The 17,487-nt window shown below is 30.3% G+C and overlaps 2 protein-coding genes across 6 annotated transcripts in view; both read left to right on the top strand.

Annotated features, from left to right (window-relative positions):
• Nucleotides 1-8,453, top strand: part of unc-13 — a 347,436-nt gene extending 338,983 nt beyond the window's left edge. For all 5 annotated transcript variants that reach the window (XM_067268874.1, XM_067268872.1, XM_067268873.1 and 2 more), the window contains 4 exons: nucleotides 1,703-1,916; nucleotides 3,756-3,854; nucleotides 3,987-4,146; nucleotides 4,217-8,453. In XM_067268874.1, coding sequence (XP_067124975.1) covers nucleotides 1,703-1,916; nucleotides 3,756-3,854; nucleotides 3,987-4,146; nucleotides 4,217-4,511 — 768 coding nt within the window. In that variant the 3' untranslated portion in view covers nucleotides 4,512-8,453. The remainder of the gene's footprint in view (nucleotides 1-1,702; nucleotides 1,917-3,755; nucleotides 3,855-3,986; nucleotides 4,147-4,216) is intronic.
• Nucleotides 8,454-12,574: 4,121 nt separating this feature from the next.
• fray (frayed) overlaps nucleotides 12,575-17,487 on the top strand; it is a 66,255-nt gene continuing 61,342 nt past the window's right edge. Inside the window, 1 exon segment of the mRNA XM_067268892.1 lies at nucleotides 12,575-12,617. Coding sequence (XP_067124993.1) covers nucleotides 12,590-12,617 — 28 coding nt within the window. The 5' untranslated portion in view covers nucleotides 12,575-12,589.

Below are 17,487 nucleotides of genomic sequence, written 5' to 3'. Positions count from 1 at the left end.
CAGTTTTTTTTATCTGAATAGTTTAAATATAGTTAACTAGTAGTTTAACTAATATAAAGGCAATCTAATTTAAATACTAGTTAATTATATAGTTAGTGTCCATTGTCAGTTTACTATGATGCTTCTCATAAGCAGTGTGATTTATTGAAATGTTCCCACAATTAAAAACCAGGTATAAAGATCTGGAAAATGAGGTGGCCAGGTAGTAAGGAATACATCTGTTCTGTTAATCATTTTGTTATCAATGAAATGTTGTTGAAGAAACTACTGTATGAAGATCTAATAAGTTGGGGCACTCCATGGTGCATGAAACTGTTGTAGTTGGGTATAACAAGTGCTGAGCATGTCACAGGCCTATTGAAACTAGTTTCTTTGAAAAAGAATGATCCAAGAATAAATTTGTCTATACCAGACTGTAACTTTAGCAATTGCAGTGGAATCTGCTGGAAAACATGGTTTTTTTTTATGGCTGGAATGTGACACTTATGAATATTCACTGTCCAACTGATGTAAAAATGTTCATTCTCACTCCACAGAATCTTTTGTTGCCACAATGCATCCACTTTTATTCCAACAAGAAAGATCAGTGCAAAGATCAGCTGGATTTCCCTGTTGGCTGGAAGCAACTGCTAGTTATGCTGATCTTATACATATAACAATGAACCAACTTTCTCACAAGATACACCCAACTGCTGTGGCACTGTACATGCATTATTGGGGCCTGCAACATTTTTGATTACTTTAACAATAGCTATAGCAATATTTTCAATGACTTGTGAAGTGATAATTTTGCACCCTTCATCCAGTTTCTGAATTCTGGGAATTCCATTTCCAGGCATATAATTTTCTTGAATCAAGTGATCATTCTCCCAACAGCTTGTGGAGTCAGTGATCCTTAGCATAAAGTATTACAATGACAAAATTCACAAAGTGCAGTTGCAGTCAGTGATGCACTTAGAGGGGCCAAGGAACCCTCCAAAGAAAAAGGGAAAAAACACTAGAAAAGTTTCAAAAATATTTTCCTAATTAAAATTTATTTTTTATATGTATAGTGTGTTGTTTCTTCTATTTCTGTATTACTTATGATTTAGGAATTTACAAGTTAGGAATTTTATTGAATTCTCACTAAAGAAATTTTAACCATTCAACTTGGCTTTCCAAATTAAATTTTGAGTGCACTACTTGTTGCAGTATTGCCATGGTTTTCATAAAACAAGTATACAAGAAATGCACAGTCCAGCAAGGTGACCCTCACTGATAGCTGATAAGAATGGTATTCAACAGTTGTGGTCATTTTCATACCCAGAACTTGGTTACAACACATGTGCTTATACAAAGAAAACTGCTTTTTTGGTTGCTTGCAGTGCTAAAAGTGCCATAGTGGTGAGCTTTGGTGCTAATTTTTTTATGAAAATATATTCTGCATGTCCCCAAATATTATCATGTCAGATTTGGGCTTTTAAATATCATAAAACTCTCCAGACGGCATTGAATAGGTAGATATATATTAATTAGAACACATTTAATTTAATTAGGATGTGAGCATTTTATTCATAATATAATAACAAAATTACTGTTTAAGTATTTTACAACCATAGTTTTAAAATATGTAATCTTAATGTTAACTGTTATATATTTAATTCTTCTATGATATTTCTTTAGAAAACATTTAGTTAATATTATGATTAATTTTTTCTCTTAGGAAGTAGAAAAGAATTTGAGTCCCAAGCAATGTGCAGTAGTTGATGTTGCATTAGATACTATTAAACAATATTTCCATGCTGGTGGAAATGGACTTAAGAAAGCATTTTTAGATAAAAGTGCAGAATTACAATCCTTGCGATATGCCCTCTCTCTGTATACTCAAACTACAGATACCTTGATTAAAACATTTGTTACCTCTCAGACCAAACAAGGTAAGATAATTTTTATAAAATTATTATTTCAAATTTTACTTAATATTGCATTATTAAATATGAGATTTGACAACTGAATTTCATGATTGGTTCCATTACAAAAATTTATATAAAAGAATGTGGAAACAAGATTTGAAATTTATCTGATAACTGACCAATTTAATTATTCCCTTTACAAATTTGTTCCTATGTCATTCATTGTTCACATACACTCACTTACTCATTCACTTATAATAGAAATTTTATATTATATAAATTATTGTCATGTTTTGTAATGATAAAGAAAATTCAAATATTAAATTTTAAATAAGTAAAAAGTTAGATAACAATGCAAGTGAAGCACAAGTGTCATTTATAAGTTTTGATTAATTATTTAAAAGAACTTATTGAATAATATTTCAGTGAGTTGATCTCTGCTATACAACAATATTTGATCTCAAGATGAAAAATTTTAACAAAGTGTAGTGTGATTATATTTAGCCCTTATTTTTCTGATTTATCTTCTGAAGGCTTTCTTGTTTCATAAAGTTAAACTAATATCAAAGATAGGTGATATGAAGTTATCCGAGAGTATTAAATATAGTATTAATTAATGGCAGAAAAATGAAATAAGTTTTAAGGAGATTATGTTCATCCTTTATTATTCAAACTAAAGTCTTAATCTATTTTTGTGAAATTGCTAACAAAATCATTTGTTTGTAAACTGTGTGAAACATGATCTGAGAAGAGAGAGTTACTGCAGTTAGTGTACATTTGGATGGGTTAACATAAGTGGCAATACAAACTTTGCCCAAAAATTTAGGAAGCCTGCTCACAACGGTCAATATCAGACTGTTAGTTAACAAATTCAGGCAAACGAATAGTTTGTGATGCACAACATTCAGGGAGACCTTCCATCCATACAAAATGGTTCAACATGTAAAGACTGCAATATCATATTACTATATCATCAACCTGGAGGTAAGGTGGGAGCTTGGTCTGCCACAACTATAGTTTGACAGTATGGAAGATCGTCTGTTACAAATTTGTGAAACATGCATACTGTCTGTGTCCAGGTATGCAACACCTGGTGGTGGAGGAGGAGGAATATGCTACCCACCAAGCAATGTATCATGTTCTTTGATGGCTTTGGGACATATGCTGTATAGTGATATGTTAATCTATTCAAATGTGCACAAACCACAGTAACTCTCCCATGTTGAGTCAGCCTGCAAGCAAATGATTTCGTTAGGATTTTCACAAAAATAGAACAAGACTTTATAATCTCTCTATATAAAAACTTTCATTCATTTCATTTGACAATTTTAACTTAAGTTCCAAAAATATGCAAATTATGTATATTAAATGTTTGATAGGTAAATATCTAAATATAATCCAACAGAATAACAAATGTAAAATTTATGCTGCTAACTGTGCAAATCCTCATATGTGCATGCATGCATGCATGCACACATGAGTATTTGCACTAAAAATAATAATACAGACAGAATCTTGAACTGTTAGCAAAAGTTTTGAAATAAATAGATCAAGTTTAGTTAAGAATAGTTTCTTATAAAACTATTCCTACCAAAAGAAAGAAATTACAGTTGTCAAAACATTTTTGATTTAATTCTTTTTGTTCTATTTGAAACTCTAATTTCATATTAAATAGTTTTTAACAGCTTAAGAAATTTATTATTTATTGCTTCTTTAGTATTTTCTGGATTAATTTTATAATATTAACTCCTTTAAAGCATTTTTATTAAAATTTTTATAATAAATGAGACAAAAAATTTTTCTTTTATTCTTTGAAATATATAATACATTTTTCATTTTTTAAATTTTATTTCCATATTTTAGATTCCTTAACTGCAGAAGAAGGTAGTGTAGGAGAAGTATCTATTCAGGTAGATTTGTTTACTCATCCAGGAACAGGAGAACATAAAATTACTGTGAAAGGTAATGAAATGTTAATTAGTATTACAGTTGGATAAATAGAAAACAAAGTAGAATTAGGATTACTTAAGTTAATAATTTCTAGTTAAAAAAGTAAATGTTATGTTTAATTTTTTTGTTTTTTTTTTTTTTTAGTTGTGGCTGCAAATGATTTGAAGTGGCCAAGTACCAGTATGTTCCGCCCATTTGTTGAAGTAAATCTGATAGGCCCTCATCTCAGTGACAAAAGAAGGAAACATGCCACAAAGTCTAAAAATAATAACTGGTCCCCCAAGTACAATGAAACATTCCACTTGTAAGTGTATTATTTTATTATACTTATATTATTCTGTTTACATCTATTATAAAAATTTATATTTTATCAGTATTATTGGAAATGAAGAAGAACCTTCCTCATTTGAACTACATATATGTATAAAGGATTATTGTTTTGCTCGTGATGATAGATTAGTTGGGGTTGCAGTCATGCAGTTGTTAGATATTGTTGATCAAGGTAGTTGTGCTTGTTGGCTTCCTCTTGGAAGAAGAGTTTATATGGATGAGACTGGATGGACTGTATTACGTATACTGTCTCAACGTACAAATGACGAAGTTGCTCGTGAATTTGTGAAATTAAAGTCTGACGTTCGAAATGATGAAAATATTCAACAACAGGTGTAGATGGTGCTGATTCTTTCTGACTATGGAAATGAATAAACCTTTAAGGAATAATTAGAAGTCAGATATCCTTATATTTGCTCATTTGGGAGAAGAATGAACTTTTTGTTATTAAGTGGTACTATTGATGTTATTTATAGTCCCATTTTCAATAATATGTCAAAAACACACAACAAAAAAGGAAAAAATTCAGCTAACATCCCTTAATGAAATTTATGTATGTTTATAATGTCATATATGTATATATTTTAAAATATATATATATATATATATATATATGTTCATACAAAGACATACACATATATAGTCATCATAGCTTTATAACAATATATTCTAAGGTCCACCAATAGAAAAATCTTTAATCTTTATTGATTGATGTTAACAGACCAATGTTCTAATATTGTTATCCATATTCTTTTCTCAATCATCAAATTTTTTACTGATGTATTCTGTACTGATGCAGTGTTTCATAGCAGGGATCTAGATATCAACTTTAGTTTAAAAGAAGACAAAATTAGATGGATCCTGTCATGCTTGATCAGTCATCAATCAAGACTCAATTCATTCTCCAAAAAAAAAATAAAAAAAGACTTAAAACAACAAATAAAGATGACGATATTAAAAAAAAAAGCTGAATTCCAGATTCTATTTTTTATATTGCATCATTGTGAAGGTAGAAGAGTAGACTATTAGAGGTAATGGCAGTGTCCCAGAAAATAGCCATCTATTGTGCTGCTAATTATATGTGTCGTTCAATGCACCAACTGCCATGTTGCCCAGCACAGTAATCTTAAATCATCCTTTTATTTTTCTGTCATTGTTCCTCCTAAAGCTGTGCCAATTGAATGTTTGGTTAACTAGTGTTAATCAAAACAATCACCATAGAAATTCGTCTCTATGTTAGTTCATTGGTTTTGAAAAAAATAAAAAGAAAATTTTAGATAATAAAAAAATGGGTTTATGGGAAATCTCAATCTCTTGAAATTGATGTGTAGTTCTTACAGTCTCTGCAATATCTCTGTATTAGTTATAATTAGTAATATTAAGACAGAATTTGTAGTATGGGAAGAGAATAGATTTGATGCAGTTGGAATTTCTGTCTAACTGTGCTTCCTGCAATGAAATTGAAACAAACTATGCATGTCAAAAGGAAAACTATCTCTTCATAGACAATTCCATATTTCTTCCATTGGAATGTCATTCTTTTTTTCAGTATAAAAATAAATAAATATATAAATATATATATACACAAATATATATATATATTATCTAAATTTTATTGCTTCTCCAAACATTTTGCACAACTTCCAAAATTGTGTTCTAATCTAAGAAAAAAATGTGCTGTAAGATATCTTGAGGTCTTTATCTAGTCATTTTTATTAGGAGAGTTTAAGGTAAGGAATAATGAATGAACTTTGAAAGTTCAAATTGAGAGTGCCCTTAAAAAGTTCAGGTCCATTTTGTTTGTTGTTTAATTTGATTTATTTCTGCACTTCACAAAAAAATTCAGTGTAGTTTATATTTTACAAATAAGATGTTAATCACCTGGATGCCTTACACTTCATGGGTTTAGGGTTGAAGTATGCAAGTCATGCACAGGTTATTGTGATAAATATCATCGGGTTTTTTTGTGGTACTTTTGTTGTGTCTTACACAGTGTACTATAAGACTTATTTTACACAAATTGCAATATTATGTGCATTGTATTCTGTATATACATACATATATATATGAATGAGGGAAAGAAAATAATTACATACAATATATTTCTCTAAAATTAAATTTTTTTTTTCTAGTCATATTTGTAAATTTTTTGTTGTTGTTAATGTTTGTTTAAATAATAGGATCTCATTAAAGATTATAATTATATAGAATCTATTAAGTATTATATAAAGTAATTCAGATATTGCATATGTTTGGTGCATATGTAAAAATTACAATTTCCTTGTATGATATATTGAAATATGGTAAAATTAGGGAATGTGTAAAATACCCACCCTGTATCTCCAACGTATTGCAGTATTTTTAAGTGCATATCAATAATGTAATTTCATTTAAAAAGTGAAGAAGGAAACTCATTGCACAATTAACATCAGTTGGTGGATCCTCTGGAAAATAAAAAAAAAATGATTTTTTTTAATTGTGTAATATAAATTAACATTTTAAGAACTGATTGGACGATTAGATCTTTAGATGATATTTTGAAATGTGCAATATATACAAACTGTGTATCCAATTTTCCTATCACTTGTATTCCATCCTAGTGTTAGATGTGGGTACAGGAGTGGGATTCAAAAATTGCCATAAAAAATGGGTAACTAATTGATATTCTGCAATAGACCTGTTTTATTATATGATATTTAAATAAATCTTTAAATTCCAACAAGAGTGAATACAAATTTAGCAAGTGATCCTGTTGGAAACTATATTGTAATTTTTAAGTTATATTTCTTGTTAAAAATCTGTAATTGATATTACTGGGAACAATATTTTTTTGCTGTTGTTGTTATAAACTATTACTTCTCAGTACTTCCAACTGTTCATGATTAAATTCTAATCTGTGGATAAATTATATATACTGTATATTTCATGTTTATGCATGTTCCTATATGGTGCAATGTGGATAAACACCATCTCTGTCAAGTTTTCAGAAAATTTCAAAATATTATTTAGAGTACTGATGTGCCTGAGATAAAAGCCAAGAGCATGAATTGTTCTACAATGTATATAAATATATATCTATATATTACTTCTCCCTCGTTTCTTACATTTTTGAATGTACCCCCTTTTATTGTATAGCAATATAGAAAAATTTTATGTGCTAATTGGAAGCATGTGATATTCCTATTGATAATATAACATATCTTAAAACCAATAAAAAAAAAAAAAAAAAGGCATTTTGGGCAATATTAATTTTTTTAATGTATTGTAATATTATGTCACCCTAGATGCATGAGTATCAGCCATGTTTATAATTTTAACTTCTTTTTAAATAAAGAATAAATTTTTATTTGTATATTTTAATTAAAAAATTAAACATATTTAAAATTATTTATCCCCACCATCAGTACATTGTTTATTCCTTCTTTATTTACAAAATAGATTTTTAATTTGATGTCACAATATTTACACATCAATGTATAATCTCTTCGATAAATCAATAAAAATGGGGGGATTTAAGAAGCGATAAATTAATTTTTATATTACTTTTTAAAAATGAAAATGGATAAGTATGCATTTATTTGTTGTGTTTTTTTTATTGTAATAATAAAAATTTGACACCTGGTGACTTCAAAACAATTGAAATCAACTATGGTTGTACTATACTTAATACTGTAATAAATAATTAAAAATCTATACCCATCTATTGTAAATACACATGTTAGTGAGAATTTTCCCATTCACTATTTTAATGATTTTTCATTTCTACTTTTTACAATTTAGATAGATAACATAACATTAAAAATCATAACAGTATTATTGTCATTTTATAATAAAAAAAACAAAAAAAAATTATTAATTAAAACATTTATTAGTTTGTTTATTTTCTATAAAATCATTTTGCATGAATTGTTAAACGAAACTGTTCATTGATAATATGGCAGTTTTGATGTTTGTTGTATTGCCTATATTAGGAACAAAAAATATCAGTAAATTGTCATTTTAAGGTTCACATGTATCAAAAAATGCCAATTTAATGGATGCTGTTAATTGTAACTAGGGTGACATTAATAATCTTTAACTGAGAAAAGACCTGTAAATGTATTTAATAACTTACTACTGCTTAGTTGTTTCAGTTTTTTTCTATTTAGATAAAAGTTTGTGAGAGCTTGTCAAGTGTATTTTGGAAATCCTCTTTTATAGGAAAATTCTTAAGTATTGATGTTGGGAGTTATGGCCATTCTTTTCACGTTTTTCTATCAATAAAGATGTTTGGCTGTGGGATATGTTGTATCTTTGTTGTTGTTTTTACTTATTCTATTGTTACACACATACTGTACATATTGAGCTTTACAATTGTAAAATTATTTAATGATCATATTTTAAATGAAGAATTTATAATAATTATAAAAGTTAACATTAAATTTAAAAAATACATAAATAATTTTCTGTTGAATTATAAAAAAAATTATTTTCAGTTCAGAATTCACTAGAAATATGTAATATAGTACAATATATTTTTATCTGTCAACAATTTAATATGATTTTTTTATATTTAAGTAATATAATACAACTAAATTTTAATGCTAAATTGATCTAATAGGTATATTTGACGGAATATAAATATAACGATTTTCCTATTTAATAAAGAAATAAATGCAAAAAAAAAAAATTACCATAAGAGAGATTTCTCATATAGCAATTTATTGAATATTTAAAACAAAATTTCAGTTTTGCTATTAGCTATTATGATTGAAACAATTTCAAATCAGTACAATAATGATTTTCTTTAAAAAATCATTACATGATGAATTACTTATATTGTTTGGAATAAATTGTAACTACTTTATGAATATAGTGAAATTTCTCTAAATACGCCTCCATAGTGGACAATTCTCGTGGTCCCATATAAAACTATATACTTTCAATACAGCTGACGTTTCATATTTACACACAGATTCGTGGAATGAGTACAGTTGATATTTAATTAGTAGATTCTCACCGAGTCAAGTTTTTGTAGTTTTCCAATCAGAACTCAATACTGTATTTCCTGTTGCATACTTAGTAAAATTATAAAATAAACTCGAATCGTGTGTATAACATTAAAATTTCCATTCTGGTTAACTTGCCGTTTTATAAGTTCGTTTAGTGTCCCTATTCATATCAGTCCCAGGAAACACTTATGCCTTTGAGGTTTAGACTAGGGATGGAGTCGAGGAGTCGATTTTAAAAAATACCGACACGCGAGTCGTGTATTTTTCCGCCCATTCACCATCCTTTGTTACTAGAAACGTTTCTCAATACACTAACATATATCTACGAGGGTGAGCGAAAGAGTTCCAGTGATGAACTGGCTGATGGAGAATCTCCCGGTGAGCCATTTGCTCAGTGGCCGTTCATTATTTTAATATACGTTATATTTTACTTGAAAAATAAATTAATAAGCAAAAAAACAAGCCTTGTCTGTTGTATTAAATTTAAAAAGTCTCATTGTAATTTAGGCAGTAAGCTGCGGTAGTACGTTCCGTACGAACAGAAGTCCGGCTTACAGAAAATCCAGTCTGTTTTAAAATGATTCGGACGTGAGCCACATGAGACTTTTGCAACTGCAACATGGACTTTTTTTTTAACTCTCCTCCCTGTGGGTACTAAGAGGGCCTCTTTATAGCAAGCCCATTATTGTGGGTTCGGCCAGGCCCACAATGTGAGGGACGGGCCATCCCGAAAAGTTCCTGGGGTTTTTCGACCCGTCCGAATTTGATTCTGGGTCTCCCAGAACGGTAGGCTTAGTCTCATAGATTTGGTTTTGATTTTACTTGATGGGCGATCTGCCGACGGGGTGTCTCCTGGGAAGTCTTATGGCAAATTGGCTTCTGTTTAAGTACTACAAACGTTATGAAAACCTGGAAAATTCCACATGGCCAGCCCGTTGGAGAGGCGCAAACCCACGATCCAGTGTTCCGTGATTTTGTCCACTCGGCCATTGATGGGCCTTAGTCTTTTACTTTAAAAAAGGAAAATATTCTGATAAATGATGAAAGATCTCTTTTTATTTGTTTTACTATGATAAATTTTTTATGGCTTTCGGAGAGGACCTACATAAAGGCGGAAAAGGCGATACTCACAAATTTGGTTGTATATTTTATTAGTTAAATCATGAAATTAGTAATTATTGAAAATTTAATTGTGTTGGTATCTGTTACATCTCAGAACGATCATTTTCAAAGTTAAAATTGATCAAGAACTATCTCCAGCCAACAATGTGTCAAGAGAGACTTTCGTCACATTCTGTCTTGTCCACTGAAAGATATTGCTACAGAATTACTCTTCCTTTGTAATTGATGAAGTCAGCGCTGCTAAAAGTGGGTACCAGTTGCCTTAACTTCTGCTGGTTAGTGTTTAACTGTGGAACCCTAAATGATGATTAATTAAGGGTTTTTTTTCTGTTACTTTCTTTAATCGCGTTAATTGTTTGATATTTTGAATAACTGGAATTTTGCAAAGTGTATTAATAGTCGATTTTATTGTTATTAATCTGAATTGAAATTTGTAACATTCGACTTTTGTATTAATTACTATTGTAAAATGTTTTATATTCAAAGTCCAGTATTGACAATTATGAACTCTGGCGCAACAGTGGTTTTTTTTCATTTTGGACTTTGTGAGTGTAAAACTCGCAATAAAGTAACTAAAGATGTCTGTTTCTATATTTAAAACCTTCATATTGTTGTAGACCTAAATAAACCTACTCTCTACATCCTCGCATATCGCTCTTTTGAGAGGCCTCAAAAATAAATTCTGTTTAGGGTCTCATAAGTCTTAGGACCGCCGCTGTTAATCCGTGTAATGAAATAAACAATATATTTAACTTTTTTTTATTACTTTCAAATAATAATTTTATTATTTTATAGTAATTATTGAAGTAATTATAAAAATATTAATATATTATTTAAAAGAAATAACAAGGTTTCTGTTGTTAGAAATCTTGATGAAGTTTCAGTGTCGTTATAAAGAGTAGTTGTCAAAAATTTTATTTAGTTGAATTTTTCAGCCTAAAAATAGCCTATTGAAACTGAAAAAGGTTAAAAATTATTAATACAGTAATTACTAAAAATAATCCTTTATGGAAATTTATTTATTTCTTAGAGTTCTGATAGTTTATTACTCGATGATTACAATGAAGAATGTAATACGCATTTTAATTGTTATTAATTTAAAATTTAGATATCGTAGATTGATCACGTGTTTCGTGAATATTTTATTCAAAATTAGTTAAAATCGTTGAGATATTTAAAACAGCTTCCATGCGATAATTCTAATCAAAGTTAAACATTTACAAATTGCTTTTTTATCTTAAATGTTACTATAATAGTCCTATTTTTACATTCACCTTTAACCATTTCAAAATCAAACAGGTATCATGTAATAAAGAAGATATGAATTCCCCTCAGTTAATTTTAGACAATTAGTTTTGTAAAAACATACATAAATAAAAATATTTAGGCCTATATATAAGTACTGCAATACTTTTATAAGAAATGTGTCCCTTAAATTCAGAACCATTCAATAAGGTTTGCTTTATATTTTAAAGGATGAACTAATATAATAACATAATTGTGCTCCTCTATTATGATTTATACTGTATTATCAGACCCAGATAGAGGGAGTTTAGATATCAGCAAGGCCTTCTATCTGCTCTTGAATATAGAACTGAGATAGAAGTCCTGATCAATCCCGTAATATATAAACTTCCCTGTAAAATTTCAGAAATTTTTGACAAGTCACAGGAGTTAAGCATCAAAGTGAGTGAACAAAATCATGTCCTCCACACACACTAACATCTATACATATAGAAAAAAACACCTCGAAGTGTTTTATTTTCTATTGAAATATGATTTTAAATTTTATTTTTTAAATTATTTTTTAACAAAAAAATAAAATTACTTTTTATTATATTAAATGCATTAATTGGTAATTTAAAGTAAAATTAGCCAACTATTCTTGTCATTTTTAAAATGTAGCCTCACGCTAGACACATTTTATCTTGTCGCATCAAGATTTCCTGATTTAATATCGATAACTCTCAATAAAAGAGGACACGAAAATACGTGATGTAATATTATCAAAACCTGATTTTTTTCTTAAAGATATTCAAAAGAGAACCTTGGTATCAATTAAGATTTGCAACATGCTTCTATCTGGTAGGTAAACAGATAATGGGCTATGTTAAGTGTTACGGGTTATCACGTCTATACCTATATGAATGTCAATGCACGTAATATAGCATAGAGTAGATACTTTGGACTGGAATTACGAGTTATATTTCAAATTTGATAAGACGTTAATTGCACAAAAAGCACAGACGGTAATAATGAGTACACATTTTAGGAGTCATACTATCGATATCAGCATGGTTCACAATGGTTCTATCCGATATGATGCAAATAAGTAAGTTTCTTTTCTTTAAATGATAATTAAATTGTAGAGATTCTCTAGTAGATTGGTGAGTCTACTAGGAGCTATGCCTTTTCTTTCGATATAAAATTATTACAGTATATACACTGTTGTTATTATTTTATGTCACGAAGTAAGTTAATGAAGTCACGGTTATACTCGCCTGTATGTAAATATGACTGCTGTGATGATTTTTAAAATATATCAACATTAAAAAATATGAGTATTTTTATACTTTATAAGTGTATATAGCAATGCACATTTAGAAGATGGAATGAGTATTGTTGCTATGTAAATTTTAAGTTTTTATCTTCATGTGATTTATCTAAATGGGACATAAAATTGTTTTTTATTTTTACTTTTATTTCGAAATTTTTAACATTCTAAAATATTTTAAATTCATTAATTACGGAGAGTTACTTTTTAAAAATACGGAAAATGTATAAACTTAACCCTGAAAACGAATGAAATTTTATATTTAATATATAGAAAAAAATTAATGCTGGTCATCATCAGCTATTGCAAAAATAGCATTGAGCGTTTCATGACAAAGTATTTCGAATAAGTCACTTGTAACGAACGATGCAGCAAGTTGCGTATAGTTCATTTAAAATTAAGAAAATGCGCCTATTTACATTTCATTAAATCGAGTTTATGACTTTTGTCTTTCATTAAGATGAAATTCTAGAAGCGAAATTATTTTAATAAATTGTTTATAGAAATAAACTTAAATACGTAAGTATTTTTACTTAATGAAGTTATTTTATGTACATGTATGGCTTGGGTGTCTTAACAGAATAAGTTGTATTATTTGTACTTGATCGCCTCTTGTTCTCGTTTTCAATTGTTAGGAATAAACATAAGATTGCTCGAGAGAACGAATCACACAGGAACACAACGATTTACAATCTTAATTAATTATAGAGTGTATGCCTATGTCCCTCATCGATCCTCTTTACATCACTCTGGTTATAAAAACATTACAAAATGTAAGTTATAACGAATACAATATTATTTGAATGACAGGAATTATGTGTTATGGTTGTAGTAGTGGCAACTGAATTTTAATCCTCCATAATTAATAAAGCTAGTATATCTATTGTCTTTGTGTGTTCCTGTGTTATTCGTTCTCTCGAGCAATCTTATGCTTACTCCTAACAAATGGTTTTATACTTCATTTAGAATACTAATACTAAATTATAATTATGTATTTTTATTCGATAAAGTACAAAATTTTTAGTTTTTAATTCATTTCTATTGTCCATTTAATTATTCTATTAAATATATTCCTATTAAAAAAGTAATAATTTTAGTCTAATGTAAGATACATGTGTATCTGATTATGTTGAATGTTTATTTTGAAAGTTTTGTGGCTCCACATGCAATGAGATGTAAAGGCACCAGCCGGCCCAAACCGGCCCAAACTGGTTTATCTGGAAATGGCCATCTAGGGCCATTTCCAGGTAAACCGGTTTGGGCGAGTTTACCTGGTAAGCCGGTTTCAGGGGCGAGTTTACCTGGAAAAGACCATCTTGGGCCTTCCGAACTGATGCCGTGTGTAGAAAAATGACCTCTTAGTGTCAGCAAGATGGGTAGATTTACAATTAAAACTAATTTCTGTAGTAATTTATATTACGATTATACGGTTTGATGGGATACGGCAACGCAACACGCGGCGATGCCTCCCGAGAGATCTTTCTATTGAAACTGGCATGTATTTAAGTGTTAGATACCCGGGAACTCCACGTGGCTAACCCGTTGGTCAACCGCGAGGCCGCGACTGACCTGTGTTTAATTCATATTAATTAATAATATCAAATCCAAGCTTTCAAATTTCCTTCTTATTATATCTCTGATAAACACTTGAACTGTTGCATACATTGTTTTTATAAGAAAATGTCAGAAATTTCACATTGTTTTGGCTGATTAAAATTAGGTTAATACAAATATTTTTAATTATTATTTTGTAATATTTATTTAAATGAGATTAAAGGTTTTAATTTTATACTTACGCAATTTATTTTACGTCAAAAAATAAATGTAACACTCATTCAACGCTGTCTGGAGGGCTATTTAGCAGTCCAAACTATACCAAATTTTGTATATTGACATTTCTAGATACTCGAAAGAAATTTTTACGGAAAAAATTAGTTTTGAAACTCACCACTAGGGGACTTGTAGCGCTGCGAGTGGAAGAAATACGTACCATACGCGTAATACACACATGTTATGGTCAATTTTTGGGTATGAAACTGCTCACGACACTGAAATACTATTACGTATAACTGCAGATCAGCAGCGATGGTCAGGATCACTGCTGAAAGCGCCTTTCTCGAGAAACTTTAGTAAAAACAATACCAATAATTTCTTAAGGAATAAGCATCGAAAAATGCCACACAGCAATTAGAATTAGTTTCATCTACGGCACGCGATCTATAGTCTGCCAATCATACAAGTCTAATTTCACACTCCAGAAAACCGAAAGTACCGCCATTATTTTCTCTCGATTCGAAGATTTAATCAGTAATTTCACATACAGCATATTAATAGTTTGTATAATCTGCTATATTTTAATATTATTTTAATATATATTAAATAATTTCCTAGTTATTTTCTCATTTATACAGTAGTTGTTTCAGACGAAAGCTATTCCTAATCCGGCGATAATAATGGTTGCGATCCGATTTCGTTATGGTGCGGTCTTTTAAAATTTACTTTTCTGATACAGCAAAACTTCGATTTAACAGACAAAATTTCCGGTCCGTGTCATACGTGTAAATTAACACCTTGTTAATTTTTTAATGCTTTTTATATGTAATTAAAATTAACAGGTTTTCTTTTCTTTTCAAATTCAAGAGTTACCGATCTTAACTTCCCACCACAGCAGGAATGTCTCGATATATCATCATCCGAAGACGAGTAAATAAGAATGTTTTTTTGTTTTTGTCAAATTTAAATCATGTTTTCTTCTTAAGAACATTATGTATTTGTTTAGTTAAATACAATTTAATTATATTTTCCAAAATATGTTTGTTAATTTAATTCGATTTAGATCGTATACTTGTTTCTTACAATCTCAGAACCACACGGGTCCACCAGTGGCCGAGTGGATAAAACCACTGTTGGTCGTGGGTTCCTGACCGACGGGCTGGCCACGTGGAGTTTACCGCGTTTTCTTTACGTTTGTAATACCTAAATAGGGGCCAGTTTTCCTTAAAATGACATTGCCCACGTGTCGCGTTGCCGTATACAAATAAACCAGAACTACGGAGAGTACATAAGCAATAGTGCATATAGAAAACTTTTCTGTGGAATTAACCTTCTCATACATACATAATTTTATACACAAACGTATCTACATAAGTGAGAACAGACAAATATGTCAATTTTTTAACATGCACATTTAGAAAACCTACTTTATTGTATAACGCAGTGTTTCTCAACACTGCGTTATACAATAAAGTAGGTATACTGTGTGTTTCTCGCTTGGACCGCGACCACCCTTCTGCACTTAAAAATTTGAAAGGACCCCCGAAGAATGAGTATGTGTCGAAAAACATCCCGGAGGGAGGGGGTTAGGCTCGTATTTAAATATTTATATTATTTTTATTATTTATATGTGCAATTCATTTAAGTAAAAATTATTTTGGGTGTACTATAGATTACTATCTATGGAATTTTAGGACTTTGATTATATATTGGAACTCAGGGGACCGAGACGAGTTCAACGGTACCCTATTTTTGGACCGGAGACGAAAAATAAAAAGTTATCATACTTTTTCACTTACCATACTTTTTTAATGCTCTCACGAAGACGGCACCATAGTTGCTAGTACTGCCATCTTGCGGTAAAGTCTGCAAACCATGACGTCGGACTACGGTCATCTCCAGTAGCGTTAAACACGCGATACAAGAGCGGAGAGAGCGACGCGACTTCCGATCATCGCGCGATCGCCATTTCGGTTAATGTGGGGATACTATAGATTACTATCTATGGAATTTCGGGACTTTGAGTATATATCTGAACTGAGGGGACCGAGACGAGTTCAACGATACCCTACTTTTGGACCGGAGACGAAAAATAAAAAAGTTATCATACTTTTTTTCGGCGATCGCGCGATGATAGGGAGTCGCGTCGCTCTCCACTAAGTCGGCCTCGCTATCGCGATCGGGAGTCCCGTCGCTTGCCGTTAAAATTGCCTTTAGTAGACCAGTGTTTCTCAAACTTTTTGGACCGCGACCCCCTTCTGCACTTAAAAATTTCAAAGGACCCCCGAGGAATAAGTATGTATCGAAAAACATCCCGGAGGGAGGGGGTTAGGCTCGTATTTATATATTTATATTATTTTTATTATTTATATGTGCAATTTATTTAAGTAAAAATTATTTTATATATTTTTTATTTCTATTATTTCTAAACATGAATCCATAGTAAATTTATAAAATATTTGAAAAAATTGATCTGGCATCAATTTTTCAGCGACCCCCCAAATATTTTTCATGACCCCCCCTGGGGGTCGCGACCCCCACTTTGAGAATCACTGGTATAACGGACACTCCATCACCTGAATTTGTCCGTTAAATCGAGGTTTTACTGCATTTTTAAAGTAATTGGGCTGCAATTTGAAAAAAAATTGTAGACAAATTCTCACCATTGTCTATTTGTCTGTCCTTCCTTAATCTCGAGAACGGAGTTAAATAGATGAATGTCGAGACCAGATATGGAAAGCTTGGGGGCAAGAAGTCCCAATTAATTATCTAAGGTTTGGATTGGAAGTCACGTTATTTCAATTCAAAATTTTTCCTTGAGTAGATGACCGACACGACTCCATTGTTATCGGGAAAAGTATGATGTACAGGGGCA

This window comes from Centruroides vittatus, unplaced genomic scaffold, assembly GCF_030686945.1.
Source record: "Centruroides vittatus isolate TY-2023 unplaced genomic scaffold, ASM3068694v2 contig_341, whole genome shotgun sequence".
Lineage (NCBI taxonomy): Eukaryota > Metazoa > Arthropoda > Arachnida > Scorpiones > Buthidae > Centruroides > Centruroides vittatus.
The sequence above is the reverse complement of the archived record's forward strand: the minus strand, read 5'-3'. Positions and strand labels throughout refer to the sequence as shown.